This window comes from Salmo salar, chromosome 16, assembly GCF_965601325.2.
Source record: "Salmo salar chromosome 16, fSalSal1, whole genome shotgun sequence".
Taxonomy (NCBI): Eukaryota; Metazoa; Chordata; class Actinopteri; order Salmoniformes; family Salmonidae; genus Salmo; species Salmo salar.
Genome location: NC_138306.1, coordinates 52644883 through 52663216, shown reverse-complemented (window position 1 = coordinate 52663216; position 18334 = coordinate 52644883). Strand labels below are relative to the sequence as shown.

At 46.4% G+C, this 18334-nt stretch overlaps 1 protein-coding gene across 5 annotated transcripts in view; it reads left to right on the top strand.

Annotated features, from left to right (window-relative positions):
- acap2b (ArfGAP with coiled-coil, ankyrin repeat and PH domains 2b) overlaps positions 1–18334 on the top strand; it is a 72820-nt gene that overhangs the window by 24209 nt on the left and 30277 nt on the right. For all 5 annotated transcript variants that reach the window (XM_082962779.1, XM_014149753.3, XM_014149757.3 and 2 more), the window contains 6 exons: positions 153–206; positions 1775–1833; positions 3159–3342; positions 7406–7450; positions 7563–7658; positions 10702–10776. In XM_082962779.1, the coding sequence (XP_082818905.1) occupies positions 153–206; positions 1775–1833; positions 3159–3342; positions 7406–7450; positions 7563–7658; positions 10702–10776 (513 nt within the window). The remainder of the gene's footprint in view (positions 1–152; positions 207–1774; positions 1834–3158; positions 3343–7405; positions 7451–7562; positions 7659–10701; positions 10777–18334) is intronic.

Below are 18334 nucleotides of genomic sequence, written 5' to 3'. Positions count from 1 at the left end.
CGCGCGGCCCTAGAGTCTAGCGCGCGGCCCTAGAGTCTAGCGCGCGGCCCTAGAGTCTAGCGCGCGGCCCTAGAGTCTAGCGCGCGGCCCTAGAGTCTAGCGCACAGCCCTAGAATCTTTGTGTTACACTTATTTATTTTTTTCTCCCACAGTCCAGTCTCACAACGTTTGCTGAGAGTCTGCAGGAGATGATCAACTACCACACGGTATGGCCGGCGACATTTGATTTAAAACCTTAACGTGGTTGTGATATACAGTTGGCTTGTGTGTCTAATCCAAAGACCATCAATGTTAAGTGCCAGTGGGTGGTTTTGACAGGAATGGGACCTTAAAATAGTTGGGTTTTCATCTCTCTGAAAAGCAGAACTGCAAAACCAAAAACATCTCATGTTCCAAACACAGCCTTTAACCGCATGTAACAGGGAACAAACATCCTGCCTGCTTAAATGCATCCCTAGTCTCTTCTTTCAAGTGTGGTAGGACACTTGTTAATGTCCTACCCTCTCTACCATTCCCCCTAAACCCCACGGTGCATCAGGGCAGGTTTTAGATGGTGACTCCACACTGGAGAGACCTCCCTAGTCCTGTCTTAGTGTCCTACTGCCTAAACCCTATGGTCTGAGACCATGACTCTACACTGGAGAGACCTCCCTAGTCCTGTCTTAGTGTCCTACTGCCTAAACCCTATGGTCTGAGACCATGACTCTACACTGGAGAGACCTCCCTAGTCCTGTCTTAGTGTCCTACTGCCTAAACCCTATGGTCTGAGACCATGACTCTACACTGGAGAGACCTCCCTAGTCCTGTCTTAGTGTCCTACTGCCTAAACCCTATGGTCTGAGACCATGACTCTACACTGGAGAGACCTCCCTAGTCCTGTCTTAGTGTCCTACTGCCTAAACCCTATGGTCTGAGACCATGACTCTACACTGGAGAGACCTCCCTAGTCCTGTCTTAGTGTCCTACTGCCTAAACCCTATGGTCTGAGACCATGACTCTACACTGGAGAGACCTCCCTAGTCCTGTCTTAGTGTCCTACTGCCTAAACCCTATGGTCTGAGACCATGACTCTACACTGGAGAGACCTCCCTAGTCCTGTCTTAGTGTCCTACTGCCTAAACCCTATGGTCTGAGACCATGACTCTACACTGGAGAGACCTCCCTAGTCCTGTCTTAGTGTCCTACTGCCTAAACCCTATGGTCTGAGACCATGACTCCACACTGGAGACTGCAGTGAGATCAGCTGAATGATTTGTTCAAGTTTGCTACTCAGTGTTAACCCGAGCACATGATCCTTAAAGCACAGAGCCAAATCTGTTTTGCCACCAGAGCACGGCCCTCCAGTCCTGTCCCAACCACACTGGTCGTATTGTCTGGCCCTGCATCAGCAGGCTCAACACCGTGAGGCCTTCAGCTTTGGTGTGTCTGAGGCTAATTTTGCTGACTGTCCGTTTTTGAAGGAAGTAAAAGTTGGTGGTCTCTGACTAACTAGCTGCGTCACAGCATGTCATTATCGAGCTGATTGGGTTTTGAAACCTATAGGCTGGTGTGAATTAAAATATGCCTGAAAGGGACAGTCCCAACAATGCTGATTTATGTCACGTTTAGTGAACTCACCTATAAAGTAGAGGTACACACCCTGGTTTGAGGTGCTGACTTGCAGAACACACACCATTACGTGTAAATAAATGAGTTTCACACACTCCAGCTTGTAATAATTAAATATGAGAAGGTTGGATGGGTACTAATCAGTCATTTGTTTCTCTGCTTATAGATTTTGTTTGACCAGGCCCAGCGATCGATTAAGACACAGCTTCTAACATTTGTCAAAGAGTAAGTATGTCAACACATCACTGTTAAGTGTTCTTCTTGTCCACCATAACAATGGACATTAAGTTATGAACAGTATCTCTGTATTTAACACACAAATGGTTTCTGATAGATCATGATCTTGGTCGAAAATAACTAAGGAAGTAAATGACATGGTCGTGCTGAGCCGTGTAAAATAAAAAAATAATTCACACCGCACAACTGTTCAAAAGGAGGAAGCCCACGCACACAAGCATCACATGCTTATGAATGAAGAGATTAGGGGCAGCACATCGATACAATGCAGGATGGGATGAGACTCAGTCCAGGATGCAATGTGGAATACTAGGTTATTGTTCGGAATATTAGGTTCTGTTAAAATAATGTACATTTTTGTTAACCTACTAGCTAATGCACCCACATTTTCCCCAGACTTGTTTACGTAAGAGTGTAAGCCTGCGGGGGAACTTCATTTATATAATTATGCAGCCAGCTGTCTTTGCCCACACCACATACAGGCAAAACTCCTACATCAGTGTTCTTTTTTAAAAGAAACACTCAAAACCATCTTCCCAAACAATTACTCACTCCTCCTAAGCAGTCCAAGGTGACTTTATTTTACTCAGACTCGATCTGTACAAGCCAGAAAACAAGATGTCGGACATTTTGAGTTGAGGTACTAACCTTTACCTCTGTTTAGAGTAACTAGTGTCCTCATATCTGTGCCAATTAATTTTAAATGTACAATTCACACTGCACACACTAGCAAATGATTCAAGCTTTAACCTTTAGTTCCACTCTGAAGTTGTCAGCGTGCATGCGAGGCTAATATCCGAATAGTCATTAATTGCTTTGTCAAATACTTAACTCGAGCATATGACATCACTCTGAAGGCGGTAGACTCATTTGGACTCACAAGAAGGGAGAGAAATGATATGTTTATGGACGTTAATTTCCTTTAAAATACTATAGACATAGAAGAGAGACATTTTCCTCTAATGATTTAGCTAGACCACTTGTTAATACGTTTTTCAATGTCGCACATTTTCTTATTTTCGCCTGAGTGGCATCAATTGGTCCTTCTTGGTTACTGGTATCTGGGCTATTACAGCCACTTGTTCTGGGTACTTTAAACCATGTGAAACCAGAGAATCTCACTGCCTTCTCCATGGCTGCAAACAATCTGTCTCAAAAAGAAAATTAACAATTGAATGCCAATGAATGAATTAAAGTAATGCCTATATTCCTGGATGAAGTACAATTTGACTAGATTGACAAACATTTAGCGGCGATGAGGCTTCCTCAGTGTCATACCTATTTCTGACCTATGTTTTAACTCCTGCCCTTAGGGACCTGCGGAAGTTCAAAGAGGCTAAGAAACAGTTTGATAAGGTGAGTGAGGAGAAGGAGGCGGCGTTGAACAAGAACGCCCAGGCGCCACGCAACAAGCAGCACGAGGTGGAGGAGGCCACCAACATCCTGACGGCTACGCGCAAGTGCTTCCGCCACATCGTCCTCGACTATGTCCTCCAGGTACAGACACGGGATCAGTTTACCTTAGAAATCCTGAACTTAACCTTCAGGGGTAAGTAAACATGCTTAGACTGACCTTTTTTTTTTTTAGATCCGTTTTTCCACTTCATCCTACTATGAAGTAGCATAGACATGGGTTCACCAAGCCCTGTCCTAGAGTGCAGTATTAGGGTGTGCCGGGTTTAGTTCCAGCCCAGCACCTGCAAATGGCAGATAATTGGCCATTTGCAGGATTGTACTCTCAAGGGCAAAACTTGGCTTTGCACTGGAAAACGAAAATTGGTGTTTCATATTGGACTAGTTCAGTCCCTCAGTTTGTCAGTTTTCTTCTGTTTGGTGTCAAATTAATACGATTCAGATGTGACTGTGTTAGGCTGGAACAATGGAGCCCCACAGTGGTGTCATAATACCCATAAAACCTAGCGGTCAAACGGGGAAATGGTTCCAATCGTTTTTACAACATTCATTTTTCCCATAGGGGATTTTAGAAACACTTAAAATAAGGTCTGTGGTTCGTGTAGGCTTACCCTGACGTGACGTTTTAATAACCATGTAAATCTCTTTAGGACAAAAAAACTATCATATTTACATAAGTATTCAGATGCTTTACTCAGTACTTTGTTGAAGCACCTTTGGCAGCGATTACAGCCTCGAGTCTTCTTGGGTATGACGCTGCAAGTTTTGGCGCACCTGTATTTGGGGAGTTTCTCCCATTCTTCTCTGCAGATCCTCTCAAGCTCTGTCAGGTTGGATGGGGAGCGTCGCTGCACAGCTATTCTCCGGTCTCTCCAGAGATGTTAGATTGGGTTCTAGTCCGGGCTCTATCTGGGCCACTCAAGGACATTCAGAAATGTGTCCCGAAGCCACTCCTGCGTTGTCTTGGCTGTGTGCTTAGGGTCGTTGTCCTGTTGGAAGGTGAACATTTGCCCCAGTCTGAGGTCCTTAGCTCTGGAGCAGGTTTTCATCAAGGATCTCGCTCTACTTTGCACTGTTAATCTTTCCCTCGATCCTGACAAGTCTCCCAGACGCTGAAAAACATCCCCACATCATGATGCTGCCACCACCATGCTTCACCGTAAGGATGGTATTGGCCAGGTTGTGAGCGGTGCATGGTTTCCAGACGTGACGCTTGGCATTCAGGCCAAAGAGTTCAGTCTTGGATTCATCATACCTGAGATTCTTGTTTTTCATGGTCTGAGAGTTCTTTAGGTGCCTGTTGGCAAACCTTTGCTCTGACATTCACTGTCAACTGTGGGACCTTATATAGACAGGTGAGTGCCTTTCCAAATCATGTCCACTCAATTGAATTTACCACAGGTGGACTCCAATCAAGTTGTAGAAACATCTCAAGGATGATCAATGGAAACAGGATGCACCTGAACTCAATGTTGAGTCTCATAGCAAAGGGTCTGAATACTTATGTAAATAAGGTATCTGTTTTTTATTTGTAATACATTTGCTAACATTTCTAAAAATCTGTTTTCGCTTTGTCATTACAGTTACAGCCTTATTCTAAAACATATATTAAATAACAAATGTTCCTCAAACAATCTACACAATGCCCCGTAACAGAATGTGGAAAAGGGGAAGGGGTCTGAATACTTTGAATGCTCTGTGTTGCTACCCAGGGGTCACCCACCATTTATAAAGCAAATGTTGAGCTTTTATTATTCAAAAACATAAAATACTATAAATAAAATGTAAAACCGTGATATGTTATTTGGCCAAATCGCCCAGCCCCATCTTCTCCAGGTTAGATGCAGTCAAGACTGGTGCTATGCAATCATGTTAGATGATAAATAACCTAGCTATGGCAGCTATTAGTCTACTATAGCAAGTCTGCTTGGTTGGTTGCGGTCTCTTGTCTCTCCCTCTCTCCTCCATGTTCCTGTGTCACTTGCTCACACTCAGAGTAGCCTACACACACAGCACGGCCCCTGCTAGAGAGTCCCCTCTCTCTACCTCCTCTCACAGTAGCCTACACACACAGCATGGCCCCTGTTAGAGCGTCACTCTCTACCTCCTCTCACAGTAGCCTACACACACAGCATGGCCCCTGCTAGAGCGTCACCTCTCTCTACCTCCTCTCACAGTAGCCTACACACACAGCACGGCCCCTGCTAGAGAGTCCCCTCTCTCTACCTCCTCTCACAGTAGCCTACACACACAGCACGGCCCCTGCTAGAGGGTCCCCTCTCTCTACCTCCTCTCACAGTAGCCTACACACAGCACGGCCCCTGCTAGAGGGTCCTCTCTCTCGACCACCTCTTGCTTTATCAGCTCTGGTTAGTGAAGTAGCTTAATAATGTACTTTTCTGCTGGTCCTCTCACTCTGAATGGACCGGGTCTGGATCAAACCAAGTCTATACGGAATGGGTCTAGTTGTCCTCGGGTCCGTTCGGAACGGGTCTCTCTTTTAAAAATTCATTTCTGTATATCGGGTCTGTCTGGCAAAGCCCCTGGGCCCTTTCGGAACGAGTCCAACTTTTTGGAACCGTGAAGGCCTCTACTCTGTAGCATGCAGGGCAGACCCTGATAAGAATCCTCACACTCAGGCACATTCAGCCCTATAGGACCAACAGGGTACTGTTCACTCACTGGACCTCTGACCATCTATGGGACGACAGAAAGACATGTTTAGGGCTGTCACATTTAGTCTGAAGGCCCAGGCTTGTCAAGTGGCGGCTTTTACAGTAAACAAGGTATATTTCCCTGGTAGCTTAGCTGACCTTTCACAATGGAGAGAACAGTTGTGTATCACCGGAATACAGCCCTGCCTGCTCCTGGGCGGCTGCAGTGATGATACATGGACAATGTCGGCTGATAAGGGGACCAGCCGTAGCCATAATATGCGTCCCAAATTACACCTTTATTCTTAATTTTAGTGGACTGCTTTTGGACTAGGGCCCATAGGACTCTGGTCAAAAGTAGTGCACTATATAGGGAATAGGGTGCCATAAGACTCTGGGATAAAGTAGTGCACTATTTAGGGAATAGGGTGCCATTTGTGACGAAGACAGTGTTGCTGGGAATGGGGAAGTGGACTGTTTTCTAGTGCATACGTTTCACAATGAGGGCATTTTTCGATTTTCAAGGGCTGATTGATAATTTATCAATGACTCTCTCTCTCGCCCCTAAATGGGGTAGTGTAGTATTGAGCTTTTCTGCTATTAAGCTCCGGAAATCTATAGCCCAAGCCCGGAAAGCACCGCTGATAAAAATGAAAGGGGGGCATTCCACCTAAGTTGTACATTTTTGAATGTGTTCTGTCTACTGTACGAGTGAGTTGTCCGTGTCGACGACCCCCTTTAGCAGCTGTAGTGGAATATTGAGACATTTTCCAATTGACTCTGTGCTTTACGTTGCTCAATATCCTCTCAACTGCCCAGTGGTTAAACAACCAGCGCCCTAGAACCTTCCGCTAGTCTTTAATCCTTCAGCAGATGTCAAGGCGATATGAAAGATGGTAGAAGCAATATGGTGATAGACCTCAGACTCTCCCATTCCTGTCGCCTGGTTCCACCGATCAAATTCCTATGCGCACGCTACACGCTACACACTACATCATGAATTTGTCCGCGTTAGCCCAGATTAAGAAAACCCCCCGTTTCTTTTATAGCTCCTCCACCTTTATTGAAATGAACCTGATTTGACCTGCAGACTGCAACAGACGCTGTGTGTGTGTGTGTGTGACGTTAATTCACTCTGTCTAAAGGGTAAACAGATGGGTCATAGCAGTTTGTGTACAGTGCAGCTGGGCATATGAGATCACAGGACACATCATACTGACTGCAGCATCTCTCTGCTAGAGGGACGAGGGGCTCCCCCTGATGTCAAAGAGAGGGATAGCCATCTATTCAATCTAGAGTGGTGTAATTCTTGCTAATTATATGCTAGTCTTGATGCTCTTTTTAATGGGGACCAATTCATTTGAAATACATTTAAAGTTGATTGGTTGGAACTAGGAAGAGTGTTTTTATTCCATAATTTCACTAGTACAGTGCTCTCTCTAGCTTTCTCATAGATACAATCTAACCCTGAACTTTCCTTTCCCCCCACACAGATCAATGTACTACAGTCCAAGAGAAGATCGGAAATCCTCAAATCGGTAAATATTTTTTCCCAGAGGACTTCCTCATATAAACCTAAGTACCAGTACGTTGATCCTACATCTCTTGCCTCGTATCCGACATCTCTGATTGGTCCGTTACTCTCCACAGATGCTGTCCTTCATGTACGCCCACCTGACCTTCTTCCATCAGGGTTACGACCTTTTCAGTGAACTGCAACCTCTGATGAAACAGCTGGGGGGACAGGTAGGCCTTTACCCCGTTGGCTCCCATTGTACTGGAACTGTAGCTCCACCCGGCCACAGCCCTGGCCCTGGTGGTGGATGAATCACAATTAGTTGGGTAACATAGATAATTAAAATGTTTTATTTGCATAATATGCTTATGTGAGATACTTGTCATTAGAATGTATCCCTTTGGACTCTGGTGTTGGAAGCCTGACTTCTTCCCTCAGCTGGGGCTCAGTCACTTGGGGTCCAGAGAGGGGAGAGGTCAGGCTTGTCATTCACATATCCCTGGGAAGGGAAGAGGACAGAATGGAACATTGTCTTCATATGTGAATGTGTCTTTACCTATTCTTAAACCATGTGAAGGGATGGCGTGATTAATGGGGAACCAATTATTTGTCTCCACAATGTCTGTGCGCAAGTCACTCCCCTCAGTGAGCTTGTCCAGGAGTGGGATCAAGAGTGGCTTTACTTGAGATGGGAGTATCTAGAGTTGACAATTGATATATGCCATTGGATGAGTTGGTGTTTTTGTACTATGAAGTACCAGGAACGAGATTAGAACCTCGTCATAGGGACCAAACTGAACGATAATTTATAGCGAATGTAATCTGGATAAGGGATACTCCTTTCTCAAATATGAAGTCCCTTTGTGAACTGTTTCTAAGATCTGTGGTTCGTCATGTAGGTTGAGAGGAGTGTACCTTGGCGATAAAAGATCTTTGTACTTTTGTGTTGAGACTTTCAATGGTTCATTAGAGAGCGCATCATTGAAAGTCAAGTGCTTTTGCAAAGCTCTTAATTATTTCATATTTTCATAATTGTATTGTAGCCCTGAACGAGCTCACCTGATTGACCGAGTCGAGGTCTTTTATGATTAGTCGACATGTTGAATCAGGTGTGCTTGATCTGAACTATATCAAATGCATGTAACGTCAGGGCGTCCCCGAGGAGAGGTTTGAGAACCTCGGTCATGGGCAGGGCGACCCCGAGGAGAGGTTTGAGAACCTCGGTCATGGGCAGGGCGACCCCGAGGAGAGGTTTGAGAACCTCGGTCATGGGCAGGGCGACCCCGAGGAGAGGTTTGAGAACCTCGGTCATGGGCAGGGCGACCCCGAGGAGAGGTTTGAGAACCTCGGTCATGGGCAGGGCGACCCCGAGGAGAGGTTTGAGAACCTCGGTCATGGGCAGGGCGACCCCGAGGAGAGGTTTGAGAACCTCGGTCATGGGCAGGGCGACCCCGAGGAGAGGTTTGAGAACCTCGGTCATGGGCAGGGCGACCCCGAGGAGAGGTTTGAGGACCTCGGTCATGGGCAGGGCGACCCCGAGGAGAGGTTTGAGAACCTCGGTCATGGGCAGGGCGACCCCGAGGAGAGGTTTGAGAACCTCGGTCATGGGCAGGGCGACCCCGAGGAGAGGTTTGAGAACCTCGGTCATGGCATTTCTCTCGATACAGAATAGTGTAGCCATGATGGAAGTCAACGCTTGGCCGTGGTCACTGGTCAGATAAACCAGCAGATTCCTTCCTTGCCAGGGGAGGTTTAAATGGAAAATGTGACCGAGCTCTTCTTGCTGCTGTTCCTCCTGCTGCGATGATTATTATCTTCCCTGTGGCTCAGTTGGTAGAGCATGGTGTTTGCAACGCCAGCATGGTGTGTGCAACGCCAGGGTTGTGGGTTCGATTCCCACGGGGTGCCAGTACAAAAAAATATATAAAAAAAAATGCATGAAATGTATGCATTCACTACTGTAAGTCGCTCTGGATAACAGCGTCTGCTAAATGACTAAAAATGTAAATGTAAATCTTGGTAGAGAAAGGTGGGAATGAGGAAGCTGGATGAGGAATGGTTATTTGTGGTTCATTGGAACTCTAAGCCTAAGTAATACTTTTCCTCTGTCACCGGGTAGTGTTTTCCTCTCTGTGAGAGGAGTTATCCTAGCTGCTGATTTAGACACACGAGGAGACTCGAATTACACTCATGTAGGAAACAAGCTCTGGGGTCATCCAGTGACCTAATTAAACAGTCAATAAGTTACTCAATCTGAAGTTGTTTTAGTGTGGTGGATGTGGTGCTAACCAGGAAGGAGAGAATAGATCTCCCCACAATCCAATTTCACACATGATAAAGCATCAATGGTGGCATCCATTTTGTTCAAGGAGGAGAGCTCATCTCTTAAAGGAGCAGTTGTTTATCCACGGGACATCGACATGTCTATGGGCTAGATTGAAAAGGAGCACGCTGACTATCCTCTCTAGCTACATCAAAGGGCAATTGAAGATAGTTTAGTAGCCTAGTTTGGAGTCTCTGGTTGCTAGTTTTCAGTTTCCCCTACAAACAGACTTGATCTCAAATACTTGCTAATCTAAAGTGTCTTCCTCGTCTCACATCCATCTGCACTGTTCTGAAACACTAGATTCCCCCATACTCGACTGGCGGGGTCAGTACGGACCACAGGTCCTGACTATAAAATCACACACCAGAAAATATATATTTATTATCATTTGTTGGGTGGAACTGTCAGGCTTTCGACTCCTGGTATCATAAAAACACACGTCATGGAAAATGTGTAGAATTGCAGGAAATTAGCTTTAAAATGGCATTTTCTGTCCGTCAACAAGAGGGGTGTGAACAGTTTGGGGTTGCGAGGTGGGGGTTTGTTACTATGCCGATATGACAATATCCATATGAACCTTTGCCACCTAGGACATTTGTGTGACCACCGGACCTTCTCAGACAGTACTTCAGTACCCTAGCACTGGATGTGTTAAAGCAATATTGCAGAAGCCTACTGGGGATTGTGGGGAACAGCGCTGGATCGTGTTCATTAGGCACCAGATGTTAGAACGGGAGAGACTCCCTGGACTTGTCCAATAAGATAGTCATATTTGATTATGCCCCAATGAACACAACCCTGTTGAGGTGAAGAAAGCATCTTTAAGACTACTGGTATGGGCACGAGGTATTTGTAGGCTTAAGGTGAGCAAAACCATGCAACCTACTTAATAATATGACATGTTTACTCACACACTTAATGGTTTCACACATTCTGCTGTGTTTCAGCTGGACCTGCTGGTGGTGGATGCAGCCAAAGAGAAGAGGGACATGGAGCAGAAACACTCCACCATTCAACAGAAGGTACCCCCCCCGTCCCCCATCCCCCGTCGTCGTCCCCCCCGTCCGTCCGTCCCCGTCCCCCCCCCCCCCCCCCCCCCGTCATAGTGAATAGGATGCCATTTGGTACACAACATTAGGGTGATCTCATGCAGTGGACACAGTCACACACCTTACATTATTCAAGTGGGTCGGAAGTTCCGGAGGGCTCACTTAACAACATGGGTACGTTTCGCCACCACCGCCATGTCACCCATCACGGACCTTTAATTCCACGGTGTTGGGTGGTAGATGTCATCTTGGCCTAAGTCTCCAACTAAATCCCCATTTTTTTTTAAAAGGAGAAAAATGCCCATTAAAATGTGTGCATGGAGGGGTCCCTTGCGAAAGAGATCTTGATCTCAATCCCTGTTAAAGGTCAAATAAATCAAATTCCTTTTGTATTGGTAGTCAATGTAAGTCCAAGACACTCAGGACAAGTCTAACTGAAACCTGTTTTCGTGCATGGGTGAGTTTTGTGTGTGTTTCTGTCTGGCCTCTTATAGCGCGTCAGGTAGTCTGTGCCTTCATGAAAATCTCTTTCTCGCTCCCTTTTTTTATTGTGTGTGTGTGCACGCGGCACGTGGTGAGCAGCAGCTGGCTCTCCAGCCTAAGCACCATTTCCAGCCAGGACCTCTCTCATAGGTGGCCCGTGCCAACTTCCGCTCGTCCTTGAGCGCATTGCTTCCCAGCGCCCTCCCTCTCCAACCCCCTCCCTTTTTAGTAGATGCTATTTTTATATTGCCTCGCTCCCTCCATCTCCCTCTGCCTCGCTCCTTCATTCCCTCTTTCCCTCTCTCTGCCTCTTTCATACACTCCCTCTTTCCCTCTCTCTGCCTTTCTTCTAACTCCCTCTCGCCCTTCCCCTCCCGCTCTTTCTGCCAGTATGTATAAGCAGTTCTAATCTCTCCTCTTTCTTCCTCCTCCACTCTCTACTCTTTCCCAGGCTGCTCTGCAGGTAAGCCTTTTTTTCCCCCCCATTTTTGTCTCTATCCTGTTTCTGTGCTGTCTCCTGTTCTTTCTGCATGTTGATTGCCCCTGACAGGGATTTAGTAGACTGCTAGAGCAAAACCGACCCAGTCATTCATGTAGACAGAGTAGTGTAGTCAGCATGATGTATTATTGACACATGCCTGACGTGCTCCGTGTTGTGTGTCCGTTGAAGTCCATGCATGCCGGGCTGTGGTAAATGTCAATCATTCATTCACCTTATGTATTGTTGATACAGCATATTCTTTAACTCTCTAGTCATTAAGCCTTGCTGCGAAGGGAATGGGGGAGAGATTTTGTTAGGTTGATAAATCTCAAACTATAAGCTAAATGCTATAGGTGCTATAGCTATTGACATTCACCTTGCCTAGACTCATGTGCATTTCATTTTCATCAGTGTGTTAGTACGTCTTATGTGAATTGCCAGAGGGCACCATCGTGTCACAAAGAACCTCACTGGGCGAAGGGAGCTTGAAGTTTGTGCACGCTGCAGAAAAACATGCGTCTGTACACAGGCGTACAGTGTGTGAGAGGTAGGAGTCGTCTACATGACTCTCAAACAGAAGCTGTGTAAATGTTTTATGCCGGAGCGACTCTGCATGGAGTTGTGTTGGTTATTCTAACCCCATAGCACCAGCCAGCATCGACCTACACACACACACACTCACATCCCATCGACCTACACACACACACGCTCTCACATCCCATCGACCTACACACGCTCTCACATCCCATCGACCTACACACACACACGCTCTCACATCCCATCGACCTACACACACTCTCACATCCCATCGACCTACACACACACACGCTCTCACATCCCATCGACCTACACACGCTCTCACATCCCATCGACCTACACACACACACACACGCTCTCACATCCCATCGACCTACACACACTCTCACATCCCATCGACCTACACACACACACACACTCTCACATCCCATCGACCTACACACACACACACACACTCTCACATCCCATCGACCTACACACACACACGCTCTCACATCCCATCGACCTACACACACACACACACGCTCTCACATCCCATCGACCCACACACACACACACGCTCTCACATCCCATCGACCCTACACACGCTCTCACATCCCATCGACCTACACTCACGCTCACATCCCATCGACCTTCGCAAGCCGATGGGGCCTTAGCGGAAGGGGGAGGGGCCAAGCTCAGCCAGCAGCGGTGACAAGTGTTGATGACGGTCACACACACACACACACACACACACACACACACACACACACACACACACACACACACACACACACAGAGGGAAGGGAGGGAGGTTTTGTTGTGGAGAGGCAGCTAACTTGCGACTGTGACGGGGCTGTCACTAGAGATGCTGCAATGGGACAGGTGAAGGTAGATAACGCTAGCTAGCCATCGTCACGGTGACTGGGGCACACACACACACACACACACACACACACACACACCTAACCTGTCACAGACATAGAGATCTTCAGCAGGTTCCACTATGTGTGGTATCTGGTGAGAGCGCTGGAAGAATGGGACAAAACGTGTGTTTTTGTTTTCAGCTTGACATGGCTCTGTGCTATGGGCATTCTCTGTGTGGTTAACAAAATCCATTTTGTGTGTCAGAGAAACGAGTGTCCTTGTTTTCTTCTCCTTCAGTTTGTTTCTCTCAGCCCTGTCTTGTTCTTCCGGTGTGTCTCTTTAGGGGACAGAGGTTGATGGCCACAGCTTTTACGCGTGGATGTCCTCTGTACGTAGTAGTTCATTTTAATTTGATATTTGTTTATCATTGACCCCCCCCCCAACCCCACCCCCTGCCTGCACAACCGGAGTGATGACTGATTTGCATTGTCATGCTGTACATGAATGATTTTTGCCGAGGCGTGTGGTTTTTCTCATTCTAATGTATGGCTCCAATTGTTTTCCTGCTCACTACAAAGCATTAGCCTGGTCCCAGATCAGTTTTGGCTGCCATTCCAACTCCTTGTCACTCATTGTCCAGTTGGCAAGACCGTTTGCTGTCATTACTTAGATCCTGTTCTGAAACATTTACTTCCTCTTCTCCTTGAAGCAATACCTGATGGGACATGTATGGGAAGCTATGTGGTACAACCCTGCCTTCACCTTCCAATCCTGTTAGATTGCTGATTACTCCAAGGAAGGAGAGAAGGATTAAAAAAATATAACTTTTCAAGCAGGGCGATGGTTTACCCACACAATCAATTATTGCCTTGGTCTTTGATTGTTTGGATTCTATGTCCCGGTCTGTCTTGAGCCTTGCTGATTGGCTGCTGTGCAGTATGCTTTGTGTTTGGGTCTTAGGGACAGCCTCCAGTTGTAGTAGTGTCTTTTTAGAGGGATGGCATGTTTTCACCGCTTCCCAAAATGAACAACTATTTCATTCCTCCAGGGTACATGCTGGGACACAGCCCTTGAATAATATATACAGCCCAAAAATACTTCTTAACAGTCCGAGTAGGTTACACACTAGTGAGTTTACACTGTACAACCAGGTTACACACTAGTGAGTTTACACTGTACAACCAGGTTACACACTAGTGAGTTTACACTGTACAACCAGGTTACACACTAGTGTGTCTACACTGTACAACCAGGTTACACACTAGTGAGTCTACACTGTACAACCAGGTTACACACTAGTGAGTCTACACTGTACAACCAGGTTACACACTAGTGAGTCTACACTGTACAACCAGGTTACACACTAGTGAGTCTACACTGTACAACCAGGTTACACACTAGTGAGTCTACACTGTACAACCAGGCTACACCGTACAACCAGGCTACACCGTACAACCAGGCTACACACTAGTGAGTCTACACTGTACAATCAAATCACATTTTATTTGTCACATGTGCCGAATACAACAGGTGTAGACCTTACAGTGAAATGCTTATTTACAAGCTCTAACCAACAATGCAGTTTAAAAAAAAATACCTACAAAAATAAGAATAAGAAATAAAAATAACAAATAATTAAACAGCAGCAGTAAAATAACAATAGCGAGGCCATATACAGGGGTACAGGTACAGTGTCAATGTGTCGAGGTAATTGAGGTAATATGTACATGTAGGTAGTTATTAAAGTGTCTAAGCGAAGATATATAACAGTAGCAGCAGTGTAAAAGAGTATCCATTTGACTAGATGTTCAGGCGTCTTATGGCCTGGGGATAGAAGCTGTTTAGAAGCCTTTTGGACCTAGACTTGGAGCTCCGGTACCGTTTGCCGTGCGGTAACAGAGAGGACAGTATGATTAGGGTGGCTGGAGTCTTTGACACTTTTTAAGCCTTCCTCTGGCACCGCCTGGTATAGAGGTCCTGGATGGCAGGAAGCTTGGCCCCAGTGATTTACTGGGCCGTACTCACTACCCTCTGTAGTGTCTTGCGGTCGGAGGCCGAGCAGTTGCCGTACCAGGCAGTGGTACAACCAGTGAGGATACAACAAGGCAACACTGCAAAATGAGGCTTTAGTTACTGTAAGTGGACTGTGCACACTAGGATAAATCATCTTCTCTTCCTGAGGTGTCTTTCGAGCATAACATTAGATCTGTTCATTTGTACGTTAGTTTGATATCTCAGACAGCACAGGCCCGGTTTTGACTAAACTTGGGTGAATGATGCGTGTTGCCATAGAGATCCGGCATTTACTAAATGCCCCTGATTGGCCCTAAGGCTGGAGCTATGGTAATTAACTGGAATGTGTGAGTCGCACCAGAGAGGAAGAAACGAAGGGGTAACTTTTGAAGACGTATTTTCATTGTTAGATCGGCCACTTGTATCTGGATCACTTGTATATTGGATCATCTGTGGTCTCACACAGTAATTGAAATGTGTTAGTCACATGCGATATCCCAATTGGCCCAAGCGGGCGGGGCGGGGCATCATTCGTGGGGGACGACATGTTTACTGTTGCCTTGTTTGATCATGGTTAGTGATAAACCCAGCCGTCATATGAGACAGGATTTCCTTACCAAACTCTCTTGCAAGACTGATTGGAGAGGTTGTGAGGAGGGCTCTGTCCTTTTGTCTTTGGCTTATTTCAAGTTTTTATTTTCACGGTGGAGGGCTGAAACATAATTATTTCCCCCCACGATGAAATGGGAGGGGGGGGACTATGGTCTGGATCTCAGTTCGTATGTCAGTCACATGCAATATCTCACACCACTGGCCCGATGATTGACCCGTCTTGCTCACCACTGGCCCGATGATTGACCCGTCTTGCTCACCACTGGCCCGATGATTGACCCGTCTTGCTCACCACTGGCCCGATGATTGACCCGTCTTGCTCACCACTGGCCCGATGATTGACCCGTCTTGCTCACCACTGGCCCGATGATTGACCCGTCTTGGTCACCACTGGCCCGATGATTGACCCGTCTTGCTCACCACTGGCCCGATGATTGACCCGTCTTGCTCACCACTGGCCCGATGATTGACCCGTCTTGCTATGGAAATCCAGGGGGGACTCTGTTTTTTCATTTTAAAACCGTGACGATCTCTAGTGATATTTACTGGTAGTAAGAGTTGGGGTTCATTTAGTAGTTACCCTCTCTTGGATTGATTTTGTGATTGGAGTCTTGGATTGACACAGTTGGGCATCTTTGTACAGACAGTTTCCGTTCCCCCTCCATTTGTCTGCCTACATTCTGTACTGTACCCCTCCATCCAAAAATAACCTCTGTTGTCCTACTGTGTGTGTGTCAAACCAGGGGATTGCTAGGCTGAGGGGTTTAGCTCCAGGCCCCTTTGCTCAGGTTACAGTGCAGAGTGCAACCTGGTCGTGAGGACACACACACACACACACCCCCCGTTAGCTGTACGTAGAGGCCAACGGCGTACACAGATCAACCAACGGCGTCTTGCAGACCGATGCAGACCTTACTCTGGAGCAGTTGGGACGACTATAGGCCAGTGGAACCAAGATGTGACAGTATGGTTTTGTGTTGCTGGGAGCAGATTTCACCGTGCCACTCTAAGGAAGTGTTTTGTGATTTCCATGTCGTGTGCTAGTAGTCATTTGGAACTGAGAGGATTACTGCCATCGTTTAACACTTGGATCTTTATTATCCTACAATTAAAGTCTTATCTTTCCTATCACAGATAGAATTTGACTTGCCTAGTTAAATAAACGTTTTTAAAAAACAAACAGAAAACAAAAGATCTGTTTCATTAAATCCTATTGTTTGTCTTCAAACTCTTAACGACAAGTTCAGCAACACTTTGAACAGTGAATTCATAGAAGTTTTAAGACCCAACTCCATTCCCACCTACCCTCTGACTGCATGGTGTCCAGTGTCCCAGAGGATTAGGAAAGTGTGACAGGCTGGAGGGGGGGGGGGGGGGGGGGCGATCTCATGACAGTGGTGGCCAGTTGGTCAAGTTACAGGGGTGTCAGTGGCTCTTTCAGAGAGAAGGCAACTCTGCCCCAGACCACAGGTGTTAAAGGATCGAGTCGGCTTACTGTCGCAGGAAACAAGGATGAGGACCGATGCAACAGAACTAGAATGAGTAGAATGGGCGTCCCCATTCAAGTTAATGATGCTATAATGGGTGGATTGGCAGCCGTTTTCAGAGTCTATTTCTATGGTCACTGCTACGTCCACGTGGATCTCTCTTGGGACTGAATCTCTGGAACATTTCTATTTCAAAGGACCAGGCATGTTCAGTAGACACTAAATAGGAAAATGTCTAGTTTGTGTGAGACTACCTCACCCGTTTACGAAAAAGCATTCTCCCTTTTTTCATTTGGATCAAAACCAAATATTTAACCAACATATTTTCAAAGTACCCTGCTCTTCCTCTCCAAACTCCATAGAAATACCATTACTATGTAAGTTGTATAATTAGCCATGACTTTTATAGAAACCCATTGCTTTTGTTTAGTGTTAGTTACCTACTGAATTATCCGTTTTTGTAAGGTCAACAGGGTTGTGTTCATTAATGCCCACTGTAGCAAAACGTTGTGCAACGGAAAACGAAAGCAGGCTTTTCTTATTGGACAAGTTTAGTGGTTTTCTTCCTTTTCATGCCTAGTGAACACGACCCCAAAATGTGTGGCTGAATGGTGCTGAGTCGCTCTTCACCTGGACGCCCACAGTGAATCAGGATCAGCCTGTTTTGCCCGCTTTACTGACTGAACGTGTCTGTACGCCACAAGCCTGTTTGTGTGCTGTGTATTAGATGTGTAAAACCAAGTGCTACCAACACCAAATGCCATTGTCCATTCAAATGTCTATTTTTCTCCCTCCCTTTCTCCCTCTGTGTTGTCCTACCTCTGCTCTCTCTCCCTCTCTGTGTTGTCCTAACTCTGCTCTCTCTCCCTCTCTGTGTTGTCCTAACTCTGCTCTCTCCCCCTCTGTGTTGTCTTACCTCTGCTCTCTCTCCCCTCTGTGTTGTCCTACCTCTGCTCTCTCTCCCTCTCTGTGTTGTCCTACCTCTGCTCTCTCTCCCTCTCTGTGTTGTCCTACCTCTGCTCTCTCTCCCTCTCTGTGTTGTCCTACCTCTGCTCTCTCTCCCTCTCTGTGT